Below are 22,148 nucleotides of genomic sequence, written 5' to 3'. Positions count from 1 at the left end.
AAGACTGTTCAGTAATCTCAGAATTTTTCAGTAGAGTTACAACCTGTGTTGCTCGTTTCAGAGCTATTAACCACAAGAAAACACCTAAGAATTAAATTTTTAGGGACTTCATTCACAGCCAAATAAAATATTTGAATCCAGAGATTTTTTCTAACAAGAGTTGGACACACTTGCCAAATGCTTGCCAAAATTGCCAGCTGCTTGCTTCCTGCTTGCTTTATGGCTTCAAAGAAAGCTGCTGCTGCCGCCTGTGCAACAGAGCATGGACCTTATGTATGACTACTTTTAGGAAAAAAGTCTTTTGTAGTCTGGTTGTTGGAAGGAAAGTACTAAAATAATAGCTAGCAACCTGATCTGAAGTTGCTCTAGTCTTTTACTCATGGTGCCTGCAAAACTTTGTTGTGATAGCATCCTGGGTTATCACTCTTAGCGCTTTTTCTACATGTGAAATTTGTAGGTGACAGTAAACGCGCATGCTCATCATCCAGCATCCCACTGCCTCTTCCATCCAAAAGAGGCTGTATGTGCAACAGTTTTCATTAAGTACAGTTACCAGTACCAAAAAGAAATGGTAAAAAGTAGTCCATGAAGGTACAAAGCTCAGAGCAGGTGTCCAGAAGAGTGTTGTGGGTCCTTCTGTGGGGCTGGAGGGTGCTGTGGGTTTTCAGAAGTCCAGCACACCGCCACTCTCCTCAGGTCTGCAGTTCTTCTCTCTGGGAAGCAAAACCAGTTATGCATCTGTTCAAATGCTCAAGTTGCTGCCTACTGAACTCTGAAAGGGAATGACTTTTTTTCCCCCCACTGTACTAGGGTCACCAAAGAAACTGCGGGGCTGCTGGAGCCAGTTCGGCCAACTGAAGTTCTTCAGAAAAACACACCACCTTGACAAAAGAGGTGTGGTCCAATTCCCATTGTGTGCACTGCGAACCTGAGGTAACGCCATCAGCTTCTCTCACCGCCTTAGTTTGCTGGTTCTCAACTTTGCATGAGCTAAGACAGGAACCCAAGACTCAGAAAGGAATATAGTTACAGGGGATGGAGGAATATGTTAGTAATAGTGGTAGACGCTGCGTGCATGGGACACATGCATACAGGGAGCTAAGTAGGCTTTGAAGGGGTTTGTTTTGTTTCCTCTTAGTTGTTCCACTGACGGTTTCTTTTTTTTCTTTTTTGCTGGGATGGGGACCTTTCATGTCTATTCAGATTTAATAGTTGAAGCATAATATTTCTCAGACAGTAATATATATAGGTCACTGGTACTCTCCTTAGTGCCATAAACTTTTTGCTTCCTCCCTAGTGGGAGAGCTGTTCAAAATGGAGGCAGCAGAAATTCTGTTCACAATGTTGGAGAAACACCTTGCTATATGACATCAACTACTTTTCACCACTTAGTGGAAAGCATTAAAAAACTTTTCTTTGCACTCACAGGACAGAGGCTTTAGCAAAATATTTGTAAACTCCTGAAAATCTGAGAGACAGAAGTGCTTTATTCAGATTTCAAACCTGGAAAGGGAAAACCAGGAAACACAAATGCCTCCTTTTTGATCAGACCTTGGATTAGATGATTGGCTGTGATGGGTGAGCTGTTACAAAGCTAATTTCCAGAAAAAAAGCCTTTAAGGACATGCTGATGGCCAGATTCCTTGTATTGCAAATTTGCATCTCTTAGATCAAAATGGATCTCTTTCCTAACTCCTTTGCTAAGCCTCAGCTATGAGAGTTAATTTAGTTTGAATAAAGCACAGAAATTTCTGGAGAGACCCAATGAATCCCAGTTCACAGTGAGCAATAGCAGGTGAGAGCAGATCAGGACCATTATGCCGCAATACAGATCTGCCATGTGCAAGCCATCATTCAAGGGTACGCTAGTTCTACTTTCTTTTGGTCTGTTTCAGAGAGCATGTTTCAGAGCCCATGTCAGTTAAAAAGTGTCCATGTTTCTATGCTGTGGTTGAAAATCTTTTCTAAGAGGATAAATTGATGAAATAATGTTTACATCTGAAGGATGTCCCTGTGAAAAATTATAACATGTTAGCATCTACCTAAACAAAGGTTTAGCTGTACTTTTTTCCCCTTGATCACTTCTTTAAAATGGAGATCTGTGCTTTTATTGGATATGAATTCTTTATCTGAAACGTCTGGATTTCTGTATCTGCAAAATACCAGCCGTTTCTGGAACCTATGCTTAGATATGGGGGAATCACAATGACAAAGCTATTTGGGGGGGAAGAGAAAAAGGAAGAGTATCAGAGGTCTTAAAGCTTTAGACATGTTCTCCTGTCTTCTTTAGCTTTGCTGAGTGGCAGAAAAGCATGTGATAGCATAAATCTTTGGGTGTAATATAGGTTGTGGGAACAGCGCGTATCATACAGTATACAGATGGTGGGCTGAACTGAAATTGCACACATAACCTTATTTCAGGCATTTCCTGACTGTGAATGCCTGATATTGGCACTTTGGTTTGAGGAGGAAGTCTCACGTATTTCACAATTGAGAAGGGGGCAGGAGTGATTTCATAACGTGCCATCACGGTGGCACAGGCAGCTGACGGGGCTGGGGGCCATATTGCTAGTGCTGGAACAGTACCACTGCTATTTATTTATTTATTCATTCATTCATTCCAGCAAACTGGGTGCTGGAATAGCAGCACTGGTGCCTCTGTTTGTGAGGACCAGGCTTGAACGAGAAGGGATGATACTTTGGTGCTTAGGGTGGCTTTGTCTTGATGCTAAGAAAATTACAATTAAGAGCTTGTGCATAGGTGTCTAGCTGCTAGCTATGTGTCTAATTTCCTACCAAGGCAGTGAAAGATGGTTCAATTGCCTTGCACACGCACTACCTAATGCTACTTGAGGTGTCCTAGGGCACTTTGCCTGACCTCTAGCAGTTGGTCCTGAAGGCCTCAGATGTCCGGTAGATCCTCTATTATACCTGCCTGAGCTGTCACAGGGTATCTGAGACATCCCCGTGGGGATGGTGGTTACAGCCCAGGGTTAACCGCAGATCCTTGCCCTTCTGCAGGGTCACCCATGAGCCAGGCAGGACATCCAGGGGTCTCTAAAATGGCTCTGGATGCCTCTGCTTAGGCAACAGACCCCTGCCTGGGGGTCCACCTAAAGCACAATGACTCTCCCCACTCAGCCGACTGAACCCAGCATCTCTCCGGCAGCGCTGAACGGGTGCTGACAGCAGAGGACCCTACCTACAGAGAGTGGGCCACCCTCGGAGCAGGTGCAGGTGGCTGCAGCATCCCCCCACTTCTTTGCCTCTTCTCTCCTCTCCTTCCAGCCAACACTGTCTCCTCCCCTCCCCAATTTATTTGTCCCCACTCAGCTTCCACTCCCCAGGCTTTTTTGTAGCAGCCTCATGGCTCCAGCTGAAGTCCCCGAGCATCTCTTCCCTTGCCCCCCATCTCCTTACTCAGCCCTTTCACACCTCCCTGCTCTGTGCCTCCAATCCCCCTCCCCAGTCACTCCCACGCTCCTCTCCCCTCTCTATCCCTGTGCCAGTGCATCTCGCTAAGACCCTCACGCCCTGCTCTGCCCGCTCTTCGTATGGACCTGCCCTGATCCCCAAACATGCCCTCGGGTTACACATGTCTGTACGACACAGCTGAGCTGTGACAAATATGAGCTAAATCCTGTGTGGCACAGATGCAGCAAAGCAACAACCAGAGGAGGAGAGACAGGGCAAAACCAGACCTCCATCTGTTCGTGTATCCAGTCCAGGAAGGAGGTGGTTCGGCTGTAGACACCCGGCTTGTTCTTTTCTGCGCAGCCCACGCCGAAGCTGGTGGTCCCCACTAACTTCCAGACACTCATATCTTCACATGCTAAAGGTCCCCCACTATCTCCCTGGAGGACAAAGGATTAAAACAAACATCAGTGCTCCAGAAAAGGAGGGGAATGTCTGTTTGGGGGGGGGTAACGGGAATGGGAGCAGCATAGTCCAGTAATTCAGTGTCTCCTATTTCTGCTCTGTTCTGGGTTCTGGGAAAAGCATATGTTACAGCAGAAGTTGGAGACATCTTAGAGACATCTATTAGATAATTTTTTTTTTTTCCCGTGAGGAGAACAGTACAACAGAAGCAACATTGAAGCTTGCTGACAAACAACATTTAGGAGCTGGGGAGCATGCCTGTCCTGCAGGTAGGGCATCACTAATCTGTGCTCTCCATGCCATGGTCTTGGTCTCTCACATCTGCTTCTCTCAAAAAGCTCCTGGCTATTGAGCTGAGCTGAGCCCAGGATTGCAATAGCAAGGTTGTACCCCACCTCCCTCCCTGCCTGCTCCTGCATGCAGTCTTGCACACTGCTATTCTGGCCCTTCCCAGACACTTTGCTAAGCAGATTTCAGAATCACAGGATTACTAAGGTTGGAAAAGACCTGTAAGATCATCAAGTCCAACCATCAACCCAACACCACCATGCCCACTAAACCATGTCCCACAATGCCACATCCACGCGTTCCTTGAACACCTCCAGTGATGGTGACTCCACCACCTCCCTGGGCAGCCTGTTCCAGTGTCTCACCACTCTCTCAGTAAAGAAATTTTTCCTAATATCCAGCCTGAACCTCCCCTGGTGCAACTTGAGGCCATTTCCTCTTGTCCTGTTGCTAGTTGCTTGGGAGAAGAGACCAACACCCACCTCTCTGCAACCCCCTTTCAGGTAATTGTAGAGAGCGATGAGGTCTCCCCTCAGCCTCCTCTTCTGCAGACTGAACAACCCCAGTTCCGTCAGCCGCTCCTCATAAGACTTGTGCTCCAGACCCCTCACCAGCTTTGTCGCCCTTCTCTGGACATGCTAACTCAATGGACTCACATCTAAGTACTGAAAAATCTCAAATTATTTTGCTGAGGCGGTTTCCTGCCCTGTGAGCATCAGAGCCGGCACAACAACAGAAAAAAAGGGAATTTGAAACAAGCCTCTCCCTTTGCCGTGTGGGGCTCATTTTGTCACTTGAAGCCATATGCTGAGCGTGCTGCCTTTGGGCAACAGCTCTCCCAGGCACAGTGACGTGTTGGTGCCAGCTACCTTGCTCTGTGTGTGTGTGTGTGTGTGTGTATGCAAACAGGCACTTAAATGAAGATCTATGCACCTAATGCCTTTTCTTTGTCTTGTCCCATGTGTAGTTGGGACTGAACAAATCTGGAAGGTTGAAGTTCCTCCCCAGCCCTTGCTCTTCATCCATGACTAGCTAGGTGAGTCCACATTAGTGTGTATGGGGATGAGACCTGGCACAAGGTGGGCACCATCATGACTCTGACAGTGATTTTGAATCATCACCACCCTGTGTTGTGAAGGATCCTCTGATCCATAGCTGCTGTGAACCCCTCTCCCCCAGAGTCATTACCAGTCCTCTGAGTTACTCAAACACCTGTCCCTTTTTTCCTTCCGCTGCCTCACTCTGCTCTTTCCAAAATCACTTTCTTCTGCTTCTCTATTGATATATGCTTTGGCTGCTTTTTACCACGGGGTTTCTACACCTTGCAGGTCTCTGAAGCTGCTCACAGTGCAGTGCAGTGCAATTCAGTGCAGTGCAGAGGCCACAGCCAGGGCAAAGAAAGGATGGCACCATGCTGTAGCACATGCAAGAAATTAAAAAATATCTTAAGTAAATTTGGCTTCAGAAGTAGCAGATACGGTCCACAGAAGAAATACAAGGGAGTTGTAGTGTACGAATGTGTGCAGTCAGTGATGGATATTCATGGTAAACAGAGTAAACAGCACAAAACCAAATGTTTGCCCAAGAAAAGCCTGGGAGTGCCTTCTGATAACTTATCACTCATGTTTTTCCATTGCTGCTGTTAATGAGCACAGCTGCAGTTTGGAAACTTCCATACCTGGCAGGTGTCTACCCCTCCCTTTAGGAAACCAGCACAAAGCATTGAAGGAGTTATGATCCCACCGTAGACATCCCTGTGATTGCAAATTGCATTAGAAATCAGAGGAACACCTGCATAATTCATGGTGTCAGATGTATCACCTGTTAAAAAAACAAAAAAGCAAAGACAAAAACTCTCTGTCCTTGAAAGTAATCTCTAATTATAAACAGAAAATAGTTTAATATACGAAGAATTGGCAAGCAAGGGTGAAAGAAATATGGTTAAAATGACAACATACAAGTAAGGCAACTAGGTACAGAATCCAGTAACTAGTGACTCCATAGAGCTGTGGATTATCACAGTATATAATATAAAGCTGTAAACTACATGTTTCTACTTCAACCTAGACAATCAATGACAGTAATGAACTTAAAAGCTAGTTGGACACTGTCTTCAATACTAGTGCCAAAATTTGTTTTTAATTTGTTGCCTGTTCTGTTAGTCAACAAATCATCTGCAAACATCTGATCTATTTTATAAATACTTATTTTATTTTATTCAGAGTCTGAATGGATCATTTCTACAAATGGGAGTATTTGCACACTGTCTATTGTAAATTTTTAGCTGACTTTTTATGTGGTAAACCTTGCTTTCATTTTTTTTCCCACCTTTCACTATTATCTGTAGGTCAGGTAACATACTGGTTTTGTTCTCTGAACAACGGGAACACATTAAATGAGATGAATGAAGAATGATAAAAAACAATGACCTGAGAACTCAAGCATTTTCACATGAAAGTGATTCAGTATCTATTATTGATTAACATGACCTGTAAGTCATGGTAAAAAAAAATAAAAATTCCCTTTTCTTTGTGTCATTATTCACAGATCCAATTTCTACATCATCCAACCTGCCTGAAAATGCATACCTGCTTTCTCTGAAAAAAGTGGATGGTCGATTCTTGCATTCATGCTGTGCTTTCTATGCTTGAAGTTATAAAGGACGCAGCCTGTTTGACTTGAGGCTGAGCACAACATTGGGGACAGTGTTGCTGTCTACATGTAATTTTCAACTTTTTTCACAGAGTGTACCCATCCATTCCTTGTGATAAGGGTTTGTATAGGACTTTTGGAGTTCAGGGTAAGCATAAAATTTAGGAATATGCCTTCTTTTCTCCCCCATATGTTCCAGAAAATTTAATGTTCAACAATGCTCCAACCAAATCCTGTATTTACTGTATGTGAGATGTTTTCATGTAGTGTAATCAGCAGCAGACCGTTTAAAATACCTCCTTCCACAGTTGCTCCCCATCCTGATACCCAACACATTTTCCCTTCTGGGAACTGTTCACCAAAATTAGGCAGACAAATTGGCTCTATGTGACCTATTTAAAAAAAAAGAGAGAGAAGAGAGAATTGCTTTTAAAATTTAGCAAAAAGTTGTATGCCTCAGTAAGACTTGAGGGTTTGGCTTGCAGTGAACTTGTTATGAACACCACCCACTCCCCACATAAGTAGCCTGGCAGTTCTGCAGGTCTTCTGTCTTACAGCCAGTACCATAGGTTTGAAACAATACCTACACGAGGCCTAATTAGTTCCAAGCATGAAACAACAGAAGGAGGTGTTGGCAGGTCACTAAATTGAAGAATGAGCAAACAAGAAACACACCACTACGCAGCTGACGGGCAGATCAGAAACCCCACGGCACACCGCTCGGGCAGAGAAACAGCCTTGGCTAACCACGGCACGACTGCATGGCACCTCCTAACTGGTTTTGTGCAGCAGCATGTACAAAGAGCCATGCGTGTACATCTCTGTGCTCTTCTGAAAGGGCAACAAGACGTCTGGGGTGCTTTTTGCTTCCCACCCACTGGCTCATAGAGTTTCAGTGCCTCTGCGCTCTGGGGCACTGAATGCTGTGCAATATAGTCAGTGGTTGATGCTTGCAGGGACAAACCGTGATGTTTCAAGATGAGCTGGCACTGAGCAAAGGGAGGGAAGATACAAGGTATTACTGGGCAATTCCTGGTGGTTCAGTTCTCCACAGTGCAATGATCCCAGCTCAAAGCATCAAGCCCCCAGCGTGGATCCTCCAAGCCCCCCAGGCTGCCCCCAGCCCCCCAGGGCATAGCAGGTATCTCGCTCAGGTGTGGAGCCCTTACTGTTCTTGACAGCCTCCCAAACTTATTCCCAAGCAAAAGGAAGCAGCACTAGCTGAGGTATAAAACAGAACAAAATCAAGCTTAATTTTCATTCAAAATGGAAGTTTAAAGTATTTCAAGACAATTGATTTAGGAATTGACAATCTAGATGTGTCAGAGAGAGCCAGCTGCCCTTTGCAGAGAGTTCACAGTGATTAGGAGATATTGGCAGGTGATCATTTAAATTCATCCAGTATAATTATACATTATTTCAATTCGCTGTGTCACCGGTAGGTAGCATCCTGCTGAGAAAATAACAGCAGTTTTAATTTAAAAGCATCATTATATTTGAATTGTTTTTTCTTCTCTTTGACATTTAAGCTTGATTTTCACCTTTGGACACTGCTGGATGTCCCTATAGTCACAGAAAGGACATGATAAAACTCTCTGTGACCTCCAAGTAAAATGAGGTGGGGCGTTTATTTTAGATAGGAAAAATATTTAGAAAGAATAAAGTTAATGTTTGCCTATTATTAAATGCCTTCAGTAAGCCAATACCAGAATGGACTGGGAACACTTTGCAGAGCCCTGTGACCACGTTATTCCTCTCTGTGCTTGCATATTAAGTACAGAGGAGTTCCTGATACCGAGGCCAGGGGGTTTCTGCCAGTGTAGCCTCAACAGGGATCGCTGCCTTGCCATCACAGCAGCAGGCTGGCTACATCTACGCTGCACATCTCTCATTGCTTTTAGAGGCTGTGGGGATCCACTCGACTGTCCTGGGCCAGGCGTAAGGCACCAACAGAAATTTCTCTGTCTGTACTAGGGAAGACCCTTCTTGCTTTTAGCTAGAAAGGTGAGAAAGTCAAGTGAAAGCTAACAGAAAGAATTACCATTGAGAGCAAGCGGTGCTGCCAGTTTCATCAGTGCTATATCATTTCCCATTGTTTTGGGTTTATAATTTCGATGGTATATAATTTTTTCCACTGAATAGGGGTGAACTTGGGTGTCTTGCTGAGTCACAAAACCAACCTGCACACTCCATGAGCTCGGCAAGTAAAGGCTGAAACAAAGAGGTAGGAGAGAGTGAAAAACCTTCAAGAAAACCCTGAAGTTTTCTAATTGTCTCCTGAGCTTTTGAAACACATAAATCTCTACAAGCAAATAGCTACAGGCTGCTGTACTTGCTTACCTATCTATTAATATCAGCTGGTTTGCATCTAATTTAAAAAAATATAGAAAGAGTGACTAATCTTAGTAACACACTGAGTCACTGGTAAATTACCTGTGCAGCTTTCTACAAATACTTGAGAGACTTGCATTGGCCTACCTGTCTGCCCTCCTATGTGACCCCACAGCAGTCGATGCTGCTGCCTGGCACACCAGCGCTCAGCCATCCGGCTAGCTCAGCGGCACTTGTGGCAAGGCATTTTCAAGGGAGAGGCTTTCCTTCTGGAAGGTGCTTCTGCCCCCAGTTCGTGAGCAGCCACACCTTTCCGTCTCCAGCACAGGAGCAGTTCCTCTCCTCTTGGCTTCACCCCGCCGGGCTAGCAGTGGGTTAGCGGCAGTGCTGGGAAAAGGCTCCAGGGATGTGCGTTGTGTCGCCAGCTCCCATCCCCGTCAGCCTTTGAACGCACCACATCCAACTGGGTTGTGGGGGGACAGAGCTAACGACAAAAGTCCTAAAATGCTTAATTCCTAAGTAATTATTTTTATGGGAACACAGGGCTCTAAATAGGCTCTAGGAGTGGAATTTGTCTGTCCCATCTCTTCTCTCTACTGGGTATAAAAGCATCCTACAAGACTTGCTCAGAAGCAGGCATCCGTGTGTGGGTGCCTAAAAGTGGTCAGACAAATCCCCCTTTAGCTGTCTAAATGTCTTTGTTGAAAGTGGCCCGGAGTTTGTAAGAGTGAGAAGAGCTCCTCTGCATTATTAGCAACAGGCAAGACTGAAAAACCAGACAACTCATTACAAATAAGAGAGAGGGCTATGTTTATAATTACATGAAGAAGAGGAGTCTAAATAACTGCTTAGCACCTGTTTACAACTCAAAGACTACTTGAACAGCATAAAAAGGAGCAATGAGTGTGTGGTAAAGGGCACTAAGCAACTAAGGGCACTAAGCAACTTACTAACTACCATTGATCAATCCTGTCAACTTGAAAAGGATTGCATAATTTATTTTGGAGCTCCAGAGTACCAGAGCAGCCAAGTACAAATTCCTCCTGAGCTGTTAACTCACATGCAATGTACAGAAATTACAGATCAGGATATGTAAAATGTAGCACTTAAATGTTCTTTTAAGCTGATTTCCCAGGAAGCTGGGAGTGCCCAGAATATCTGAAAACTGGGGCCCCTGATTTGGACCACTTCACAGGGAGACTTTTTCAATAAAGACTTGCACTTGTGCAAGAAGAGAGAGAGATGGTTTGAATGTTAAGGAGCAAGCCCATGAAATAAGGATAACCCAATCTCTCCTACAGTTTATTTTTAAGAGAAAGCACAGTGTATTAGCCCTCCTCTGCAGTGGCCCCACACGCAGACCCGCTGCAAGTGGGATCAGTGGGACACCCCAAGCAAGACAATTCATTGACTTACTCATAGACGCAGTGGGCAGCTGTGACGATCCAGCGTGGGGTGATGACAGACCCTCCACAGAGGTGTTGCCCGTGGAACTGCAGGCTGACCTGCCAGGGCCACTGCCGGGGGGAGGATGCGGTGCCCCCCACGATCCGTGGCCCATAGCTGGCCCGTGTCCCGCATGCTGCCAGAAAGCAAAGGTTATGGTCCGCAGAAGAAACTCAGGCATGTTTTTGGTCACCTTCAGCCCCTCTAGTCCCAGCCTTGCTGAGGCTGGGAGGTCTCTGCAGCAGAACTGTCCCCATCCCCTTGGCCCACATCTCAGGCTGTGGCTATCTCCAGAGGTTTCTCCTCCTCCCTCCCATCACGGCAGTATTGTGCCTGGCAGCCAGTATGGGAGCCGTGGGGCTCACATCTCCTCCCCTGCAGACGCAGTGCTCAGCTGAGCTGTAAAACCCACTGTTCTGCCCTCCTTAAATGCACGGGGTCCCAGGGGTCCACATAGGCAGGCTGAAGCATCTCCTCTCCCCTGGTGATTATTTTGCTGCTGTTTTTTGACTTTTCATACCCTGATCTGAAACCTAGCTGACATGGAGAGGTGTGGGATGAAAGTTCAAATATTAAGACAGAATTTCCCTTTCCCCACCAAGATGGCCAGGAGTTGGAATTACAGTATCAGTCCCTCGACTCAACCCGCAATGCTTAAATGTCTACATCCTACTGTGATTCTCACTGAAATGCTCCTGCTACCTGATGCTCCCAATCTGCCCTCCCAGCCTATTCTCACTTTCTGAAGTACTTTTAAATTTTATATAAGAAATATAATTTTTCTTCGGTGTGATAAACTGATAGTATAGTATGCCCTGAGTATACAATTCCTCCCAACTTTCGCCATGCAGTGGATGAAGAAGGACAGTTTCTGATTTTATTTTTACTTTTCCTGATTCTTACCCAAACATTTTAAGATGATCACATTGCCAGAAGTGCATTCCTCTCTAAGATGAAGAGACAGTGCAGTATTAGTTCCAATTGACAAATACTGGGGGTTTTTTCAATATTGTGTCATCTTCCTGTACAGCTATGTGCACATAAATATAAGTATCTCATATATTGAAAGAGGTACAAAGGCCTGTACTCATCCAATCTACTTTGGGCATTTAGCTGAAATACTGAAGTTAGGAGCTTAGACACCATCGGGAGCCTGCAGACCATATGCTGCCCTGCTGAAGAGTGGTTTACTCTTCTGGGAGGGGAGGCTCATCAGCAATTTTCAACATGTGATCTGTAGTTTCCTTGGATCCATAGCTTGCTTCTCAGTGAAAGGTAACTAAGAAAAACAAGCAATTGTCAGGAGGAAGAAATGGACCATGAAGGTTCATAAGCCCACTGGGAAATATCTAGGGATCTGTAAACTGAAACAAACTGCTTCACAATGGAAAAAGATAAGTGCCTGGTGTCTATCCATTTGCAAAAAAGGGATCATGGGACAAATAGGCTTTTCAAATAGCTCATTTTAAAGCCTTTGTTGATTTTAACAGGCGTTGGATCAGGCTCTTAATTCGTATTCCAGCAAGACTGCTACTGAACCTTGGTCTATGATGCGTAACAACACCAACCACTTATGAAGTACTGCAAGCCTGAAAAAATAGGCAACAGTCTCAAATTATTAGCAATTCTCCTTCTATTGATTGCTCTCTTTCTGTCAGGATGAACAAGCTGAGGCATACCTGATATTTGTTGCATTGTGCAGGGATGTCACTTGATCAGCTGATAACCAGTGGCTGAGGGATACGAAATGTCTTTGAAACTGTTTTTCGACTGCAGCCACGGGCAGGTAACCTGAACTCACGTAACTGCAAATAAACCATAAACACAGCTTCCTCAGACAGCATTTCAGTAATCTGTTTAAATAATTCAGTGGTTCTGCTAATGAAAACCTGGTGTAGCAACCCTAATAATCAGATTCTGACACTTGATAAAGTAATCCTATCCTCCCCAAGAAACGCTTCTTATAACGTGCGCGTAGTTTTGCCATAATCATGTGTGGAAGTCACACATGCTGAGAGGCATTTAACTGGCAGAGAAAGCAAATTTTAATTCTAATATTGCAATAAAGCTTTTGTTGTAACTGGTTGGCACATTTAATGAAGCATTAATGATCTCGTCTCCTTTTTCTAGAGTTATGTTTTGCAGCACGGAGGATGAATAACTAGTATTTTTTTCTTGTCTTTTTTGTTGAACAGTTGAGATGTATTTTATCCTAAAGACGACAAGAATTTCTTCAAAGAAGCTTTATACTGCGCACTATAATGTGCAGAAATCAGAATGACGCCACTGTAAGAAAAAGCATCATTCAAGTCACAATTCAAAATCTTTCTCAATTGTGTGAAAGTTTGTGAAAGAAATGGTGCTTTTTCAGGAATGGGGTCAATCCAGTAAGAATCGCCTCACCAGGTTCTTCTCGAATTGTGAGGTGGACTTTAATTCCTAACAGATAACATGACACGAATTGTATATACAATTTGCCTTCAGAGGAAGTAAAAGAAATGGAAAATGCTTATGTTTTTAGTGCCTCTCTGACAGGCTGTAAGCTACTAGAGAGACAAGCAGGATTCAGGCACCTGCACTCCATAGGGAAGATTTAACCAAACCATTGTATTTAGCCATCGTGCAAGACTTACAGCAGTAATACATAGTATTTGCAGTGCACAAGTATTCAGGACTATTTCCCCCACCATCCCAAATCTCCTCAACCATATCATTCACAAAGGTGGATTGCTAAGTCGTTTTTTCTTTTAAAGCACAGACTAATCCAAGGTTTCATTAGAAAGATTGAAAACCTCAGAGTTTGTTCAAAATGCCAAAGTTTCTTCCATTTTGTGTTCATACCTTGAGAAACCCAGGTGTTTGCAGGTAGTATTTCCATACTCTGCTTTCCAGTCATCAGAGCAGACCGTTCGCCAGGATCCAGAAGCGAACACTTGCAGCACTGCTTTCTTGCCACTCAACCTGACTTTGAGATTCAGGAGAAGAAAAGCCTGAGTGAGTCGAGAAGAAAAACCACCGGGTACACAACAGCTACACAACAGTGTCAATGCACCACTGTGGCATCCACATTTCTTGGCTCACTGAGTTTTTACTACTTGTCTTTTTCACCACTTGGATCCTTTGACAGAATTTTTCTGTGCTTTTATTTCCCCCCCTTAAGGAAGGGAACCAAGCTACGCTGAGCTAGAACAGCTAGGAGAAAAAAGCCTGTGCTCATGGTAATGGATAGGGGATGCTAGCCCTAACACAGATGGAGAAGGCTGCCTTGCCCTTCCGTGAGCCTAAGCCAGTCTTGCTGATGGCAGTGAGTTGGAGCTGCAGATGCTTGGCACCAAGGAAACCTACGATCAAGGTAAGTGATGAAAGGTGGTTGGCACCTCCTGCGCTGCACAGCACTGTCAGAGAGGTGGATGCACTTGCACCCAGCCGCCCCTGGGCTCCCGTGGAGTTTCCTACCTGCTTCCCTCTGCTGAAATGGGGCTGGCGTGTCTGGGCTGATGAGCGTGTAAAGCCTGGGGAGAGGACAGATGTGCAGATTGGGATCTTGGCTCCCAAGGACTCCCTCCCGGTGCCAGCCTGGCTCTGCTCAGCACAGCCCTTCCCCACGGGCGGCTCTTCACGCCAGCCTGGCCGCAGGGCTGAGCCGCCCCATGGAGCTGGCACTGCCGCAAGCTGTGCTGCCGCTGGCCGAGAGAACAACGGGGAAATGCGGCAGGAGGCCCAGGTACAGAGCCAACACCCACGGTCCCTTCGTCCTGCATGTCACCATGTCCTCCTCACCCCTGCACCCCGCACCACAGCCACTGCCGGGGCACGGAGCCCCGGCTGAGCAGGAGGCACCTGGACCTGGAAAAGGGCACGTCTACGTGGTCTCCCCAGGGAGAAGGGAGGCCACGCACGTGGTCGCTGCTGGACAGGGGTTTCCCGCAGGCGTCCATGGGCCAGTGTTATGGCATTGCAAAGGCAGACAAGAAAAGCAGACTTATTGCCCACAGGCTCCACAGAGGCCTGAAGCCTCCCTGGGGAAATCATGCCAAAGTTTGAAAGTATTGTGCGGGGTTAGCTGGGGCCAAAAGCTCGTGGTTCTTGCCATTCCTCATATTGCACAGACGGAAACTGTGCTGCCTCCTCACCTGTAGGCACGGGAGTCAGAATTACAAGTGCACTTATCTAAAAATCAGTTATTCTGTTTACTAGTAATTAGAGTCCTTTCCCTCCAGTGGCTGCAAACACCACAGTCATCTTCCATAGCACAGGACAGGGAGGGACCATTTAAAATGGCCCTGTGATGCCCAAAACCATTACAGAGAGAAACTCAGACATGGGGTCATACATTTCACACACAAAGCAGCAAACTCTGCAGTACTCAAAAGGCAGTGCTGGTCTCGCCCATTCCCAGGTCCCTTAAGATAATAATGGGCTTTTGCAGTCTTTAAAACTGACACAGTGCAACTGCGTGCCAGTGAATACAGAGACTGCTGTGTATACACACCATAATGCAGTGATGGTATACCTTGCAGGCAGAGGAAATGCTAGCAGTCAGAAAGCATCTAGACTTCTAATGGAGAAACATGCCCGATATGGCAGTAGCAATATTCAGCAATCACAACATTTACCTTAAAAGCAGTTTGATTTCTCATAAACTGTAAATCAACACCTCAGAGAGATTGTTCCTCTGAAGCAGTGATATAGATAATCCATCAGTCTCTATCTTTCTTGTCTCACCCAAACTCTATACAACATGCATTTCTTGATAATGTGCCAGATGCTACAGGAGGAGGTAGGAGGGATTTATAATCAAATATAAATTACCACATCCGTACTCATCCTCCCCTTCTTTACAGTTGAAGACACCATTGCACCTGGCTGATTTCTGGATACACTTAAAGGATGATCGGCAGCGAAACTTCCCAATGCAGTTGTATTGGACTAACAAGAATGAAAGAAAACAGGGTGATGAAAACACACTTGGATATTAAGTTAACACTTCTGACTTCCATTACCTGGCCAGAGTTCTGTCTTGCTAAGGAAAAGACAACTCCCACACTCTAGGAACTTTTGAAGTACAGCCTGGAGGTTGCTACATGGTGCTGCTAAACTCATCCATTATAATGACGTGTAGGATGAGTTAGCCTTGCTGTCTGTGCTGACTCCTTCCCAGCTCTCTCTACCCAGTTTGTTTCACTCCAGGGCGAGTTTCTGCCTGGTGTATCAGCCCCTCAGCAGCAAAGCAAGGATACCCTTGCAAAATACGGCCAGTGCACTCTCTTCCTGAGGGGATGCCTCAACCTCCCGCAAGCTTATCCCTGTTGCAGGTGTGAAGGCACTGCTCTAGCATCAACATATTTGGCACCTAGACCTGGGCAGGTCATACTTTCCTGTCGCAACTAAACTCATTCTGCATTTTCTTTTCCTTTGTAGAAGTTGTTTGTGATAGAGGAAAGTTCTTTAATTCTTTGAAAACAAACTTAGGGAAGTGAATTACAGGACAAAAATATGGTGTGTGCTCCCTGAAGCCTCCCCCAGTTTCTAAACTCATAGCTCATCACTTGAGAGGAATCAGTGAAGTTTCAGTAGGGAAAGATTTCCTGGAGCTAAGTGTTCCCCAGTGTTGTAAATATTACACCAATCCTCTCATGAGTGCCAGATCTATTTTATCCCTACATGTAAATAAAATTTAAAGCCATCGCATCAACAAGATTTTTTACTTCAGCAAACAAGCCGCAGTAGCAGTTTAATTCCATTCTAAGTAAAAGGCTCATGAAAAATTAAGCATTTGAATGGTTAATCGAGAACTTAATGAATAACTAATTGTACTCACCACCCAGGCCAATGGCAACTGCTAGGATTACCGCAAGGAATAAACCACAGATATATGGAAAGTATCTTAGGGAGATAAAAACATGGCACATCGAAGGTGGTTCGATATCTCCTAGAAACCAAACAGAGAGAACAGCTTCTGTGAAGTTAAACCAGCTTGAGTTTGCAATGAAAAAGATTTATCTAACGTTAAACTAGATGGCAGTAGTAACCCCTGCATACACTTTGTGAGCTCACCTGAGCCAGAGGGGTTCAGATCCCCCCAGCTCAGGGGCTGAGAAGGCTCCAAGTGTTTTGGGGCTGCCTGGTGCTCTCAGACACCCCTTCAGCATTTGCCTCATGAGGGGTCTGATTCATGCCCTTGCAGAGCACCTGGTTTGTCCTCAATGCAATCGAGAATATGAGCTCTAATTTTTTTATTTTTGTGGGCTACATCACACTGTGATCTTTAGAAGTATACGATCACCTCTCCTGAAAACATGAGTCCCAGAATAAAAATGAAATTCAGACCTATTTTGTTTGTGTAATCAAACCTGTGTGCAGGGTACAGGTATATTCTCTGAAGACTTCAGAAAGCTCAGGTGGACGAATCTTTCCGTGGACGTAGCAAAGAATGAACGAGTTTGAGTCTCCTCCTTAATACCGTTCCTGTCTGTGATGCCTCCTGACTCTTGCTGGTATCAAGCCCATGGTCCCAGTGCTCCCTCCCAGCCGTAGCCCCAGCTAACGCTGCTCTGAGCATGGTGTCTGGGATAACAGGAATCTTGGGACAGGGCTGGAGGCCACATAGCTCCACCTCGTGTACCAGGGAGCTAAAAGACCCATGCGTGATGCGTTCCTCCAGAGTTGGGGTAACAGAGGCATGGAAACAAGTAAAAGGAGCCTAAAGATTCAAACAGGAGCAGGTATATTGGAAAAAGACAGGACTAGCTAGTAAATAGGTGTTCAAGACAAGAAGGAGGAAAGTCACTGGTCCTTTTGGACTTGGAAGCAAAGTTAACTGGAAATGATAGAAAGCTAAATGTGCAAAAAACAGGACCCCTAAACTAGTCTTGAAAAATGTGGGAAAAGATGATCTGTTCAAAGTTTTGCTATAAAGACAAGGAGAGAACTGAGCAATGGCTCAAAGCTGAGTTTTGAGTTTTTGAGGAAAAAAGATGCATCTAAAGATAAAATATAGATCCGTAGTAATTGCTGAATACATTTCATGAGCTGGACCAGTCCTGCTCACCAACCACCTCCACAGCTGACCTCAACTTAGTGGTATTGTCAGTCTGGAAGACAACAGAATCCACTGAAAATCATGACCGGTTCACTTTTTTCAAATGTATTCTGATATACAATGGGCAAACTATGGGAAAATAGCATACACAGCTAGGTCATGGTTACGCACAGGAACTGGCAGAACCTTGTCTTCAATTTTAATTCATGCAGCTCTTCACCCCCTTATTCTTCAAACTTTGAATTTGAGACTGGCAGACACAATCAGTCAAGGATGAGAAGTGTCTCCCAGCACTTATAGACTCACAAGTAAACCCCAGCCTACACAGACTCTCTCAGCAGCAGCCGAGTATCTGGTTTTGGCAATGGAGTTGGTGTCTGGTATGCCAAGAATCTTAGACACCTGTAGTAGCTAATGGACTAGAAAATTAAATTGCTCTATCTTCATCGTTGATGCTCAGCTTGCTTCTGTTGAAGTTAATGGATATTTTTGCCATGAAACCTATGGGAAGTAGTAAACCTGCATGCTATTCCTCCAAGGCTGCTGTACCGTATATTCAGTTTTTTAATGGACCAACTTCCAGGTTGGTAAAATTTCAAATAAGCCATTCAAAAGTGTGTCTGAAAAGCATGGGCAAATATTTGCTATGTGGCTGAAGTGTGTGAAAAATCTGACTGTGAAAAATGGTTGCGTATGCAAGCCGACACAAGATGTCATCACCTCATAATAAGCTGGCAAACCTCACAGCTGGGGGAGTGAGGCTGTGTTTCTTCTTCCTCTAAGTGATTGCTTTCTCTGACTGAGCGGGCAAGCATAGCTTTGCAAGGCTAAAGGCCTACATTAGCCATTTAGATTACAAAGGTCAAAAAGCTGTGCAGTATCCCTACCAGATCCATCTGCACTGGGGTCCACTTTTGCTTGTGGTATGAAGAAAAATCTTTTGAAGGAAAACTGAATTTCTGGTACTGGTGGTTCATCTTCTGTAACAGAGATGATTTCAAGACTTCCAGTAGTGGGATTTGTCTCTTGTACCTGACTCAACAGGAGAAAAAAGAAAAAAAAAAAAAAAGATAATCACCTTGTAAAATGTTACAGAATCATAGAATCATAGAATGGTTTGGGTTGGAAGGGACAATTAAAGGTCATCTAGTCCAACCCCCCTGCAGTGAGCAGGGACATCTTCAACTAGATCAGGTTGCTCAGAGCCCCGTCCAATCTGACCTTGCATGTTTCCAGGAATGGGGCATCTACCACCACTCTGGGCAACCTGTGCCAGTGTTTCACCAGCCCCATCATAAAAAATGTCTTCCTTATATCTAGTCTAAATCTACCCTCTTTTGGTTTCAAACCATTACCCCTTGTCTTACTGCAACAGGCCCTGCTAAAAAATTTGTACCCATCTTTCTTGTAAGTACTGAAAGGCTGCAATAAGGTCTCCCCGGAGCCTTCTCTTCTCCAGGCTGAACAACCCAACTCTCTCAGCCTTTCTTCACAGGAGAGGTGTTCCATCCCTCTGATCATTTTTGTGGCCCTCCTCTGGACCCGCTCCAATAGGTCCATGTCTTTCCTGTGCTGAGGACTCCAGAGCTGGATGCAGTACATTAAGCTATGCACTTAATGTTCATGAGAGGAGCTCTTATAATTAATTTACCAGCAAACTACCGAAGTCAATTTTTGTTCAAATTTGTCTAAGCACTATAGCTACTTTTAATAACTCACACTGGGGGTGTGAATCCATCCCCTGCTCTTGAATTGCAATAGGAAACAAGAGAAAGACTAAAAAGCGTATGACACCTGCACAGCACCTGACAGGATCCTCATGCAGGGACCCACTGAATTTTACTCCAGAAAACCTTTCATCATTTTCTACACCGTGAAAAACAATTAAAACCGTCTACACTAGAATTCAGGGTAAATAGATTTGAAATGCTAATTTCTGACTCTGGTTCTGTACACTGTCACTGGCAAAAGGAATCAGATTTTTGAACACACAGTGGTGTGAAATAGGTCCAGGTTTGTTAAAGACAGTGAAGCTGGTAACCTGTAAAAGCAGCGTGTTTGCAGAGTCAGTCCCAGAATATGCTTACAATGACACATTTTAGGCAAAGAATACATGTTTTGTCTGTGACATTATATCTTTAAGTCACCTGGAATATCTTTTCACCTTTCAGCAAACAACTGCAAAAAGGTTTCTACTCCTTCATTTGATAGACTTTCATGTACATTTCAATGAACATAAATTAAATTTTGTATAGAATCTGCTAGCTTTAAGGCAGAGAAAAAGACAGCTTGCTGTGCATGGTTTTTAAATATTAAAAAAAAAAGCCTAACTGGTGAGTTAGTTGTCCATCAGGAAACAAAACAGCATTGTGAAGTATACTACATGAAAGCTAAACACTGATGTGTCGTTTATTTAGAGGGTATCACATACTCCCAAAGCTTCACTCACCTCTTCCTGAGAAGTCATAGTTAAAAGCAAAACTGTTTTCTTTCTTCATTATCAAAAGAAACCAAAAGGAAATTCTGAGGTTGCTAAGCCAGTCTGCTCTGGAAATGTTTTCACCGAGCCACCCGCGGCTGCCCGTTCAGTCATCTGTTGCATACAGCATTATGGCAGCAGCCTGTGTAATTCAACCTGGTGAGGGGTATCGGGTAGCCCCAGATGGCATGGCTATGGAAAGGGGCAGATAAAAATTCAGCACGCTTTTTAATTAGTCTAAGAGTGTCAGGTAATATTGTAGTATTTGCAAACCTTCCTGTAACCCCTCAGCAAAGGAGCACCACAAACTGCACAGGCTCGTGGTTGCTCATCTTCTATCAAAATTCGTGCAGCTGAGAAGAGGAGTCTGCCAACAGCTGTGGGTGGCAGAAGGCAGAAGCCCCAGGTGCTTCATCTCGTCAGCACACAAGGCCCATAGGCTCACCTTACTCTTCCTTCACTTGGTTTAGCCTTTCCTGTGTGCTTGTAGCAAAGAGCACGCTTAGAGAGTTTTTGAAAAAGACCCATGCTTTTGTTACAGATAACTTTTATAATTAAATATTGCACAATAATTTGGAAGTACTTTGCAAGCAGTATCTCATGTTTCTGAAGTATCAACTCATTTGTACTCTGGGATTTAGAAAATGAAAATGTAGGCTCAGCTTCATAAAATGCTCAAGAGTAGTAATAATTTGGCTTGTTTTTTTTCACTAAGAAGGGAGATTGATGACAGAGGGGAGGGTGGAGGGAAGAAGGAGGAGGAGAGATGAAGCAAAAAGCTGTGGCAGTCTAAGTGAAACAAGGCTCCTGAGAAGCCAGGGAAGAAATGAAGATTTTCCATGACAAAACCCATGTTGGAAGCTGTTCAGTCCATTTGCTGTGCACAAGGGAAACTGGCACTTCCAAAGGAGAGGATGTTATGTCACGATCCTGTTAACTGTTCACATCTAGGCCATGACATCAAGAGTTCTTCATCATCTCTTATGCCACTCTTTCAGCAGCCTTCCCTGGAACTGAGAAACACAGGGGGACATAAGAAAAAAAAAAAAAGCTGCACTTCTTGAGTTGCTCACAGTGCTCTGATGCTCTCCCCACTGGGCTTCAGAGACAAACAGTTGGAGAAGCAGCCCAAACTGGCCAGGTGCCCCAAGGGAAGCTTCAGCCAAGGGGGAGAAAGTGAGGGCACATTTCAGGAGACCAGCAGCTCAGGTGACCCTTTCAGTCCACAGAGTGAGATGTCCTGTCCTCCTCAGAGAGTGGTGGTACCTTCAATGAGGAAAGGCCCAGGCCAGAGAAAATTCTCTCCAACCATTTCACCTGCTCTGGCCACGCTGGAAACCCTGGGGACCAGCCAGAACAGCTCTGCAAAGGCTCCTGTGGTGGGACTGGCACCACCAGAAAGGACAGGCTTCTTCCCTGCTCCAAGCCCAGCCTCAGGGCATGACGTCTAGATGGGGCATTGGGTTTGACCTTGCACAGCTGGCCAGCTCATTGCCTTTGGCTGAGAAGACCAAAGCAGGAGCCATGTACGATAGGGAGGGGAGGACATGAAAATCGAGCCCCAAAGGAAAGAATTTGGCCTACAGACTAACTTCTTACATGCTGCAGGACATCCCCGCTCGCCTCCTCCACGCTGCAGTAGCAGCTCAGGTGGATTTCTTGGCTTTCAGAAGACAATTTAAAATGAAAGGCTAAAAGATCCCATCTCAGACCCTTCAGCAAGTCCCTCCTGGCTGTAGTGTTTACCTTTGGACTACTAGTCTTGTTCTGCTGAAGCGGATGGGAAAAACCTGCAAATAGCTTTTGCTTTTTTAGCGGCCCTGAAACAAAAATTTGGAGATGCAGATGCTATGAAAACAGGATGTCAGCTTTTGTCAGAAAAGATCACAAGAGGTTTGAGCTTTTTTTTTATTTTAGCTGCCTCTTTCTCTTTCTCTCTCTCTCATTTTCTTACTCCCTCCCTCCCTCCCTCGCACCCTCCTCCCACCTCCCAGTTTCTGTCAGCGCTCAGCACACGGTCAGGGGAAGAGC

General features: G+C 44.9%; 1 protein-coding gene across 1 annotated transcript; it reads right to left on the bottom strand.

The window, feature by feature from the left end:
- Positions 1-692: 692 nt before the first annotated feature.
- TMPRSS3 (transmembrane serine protease 3) lies at positions 693-16,508 on the bottom strand. The gene is made up of 11 exons (XM_009821707.2): positions 16,418-16,508; positions 15,409-15,525; positions 13,438-13,561; positions 12,276-12,401; positions 11,500-11,543; positions 10,567-10,732; positions 8,861-9,030; positions 7,116-7,211; positions 5,846-5,988; positions 3,702-3,854; positions 693-713 (listed from the first exon to the last, which is right to left on the bottom strand). Exons 1-11 carry the CDS (start codon positions 16,506-16,508, stop codon positions 693-695), a joined length of 1,251 nt encoding a protein of 416 aa, XP_009820009.2.
- Between the last annotated feature and the right edge of the window lie 5,640 nt (positions 16,509-22,148).

Source organism: Gavia stellata, chromosome 1 (assembly GCF_030936135.1).
Source record: "Gavia stellata isolate bGavSte3 chromosome 1, bGavSte3.hap2, whole genome shotgun sequence".
NCBI lineage: Eukaryota > Metazoa > Chordata > Aves > Gaviiformes > Gaviidae > Gavia > Gavia stellata.
This window is presented reverse-complemented; position numbering and strand designations above follow the sequence as displayed.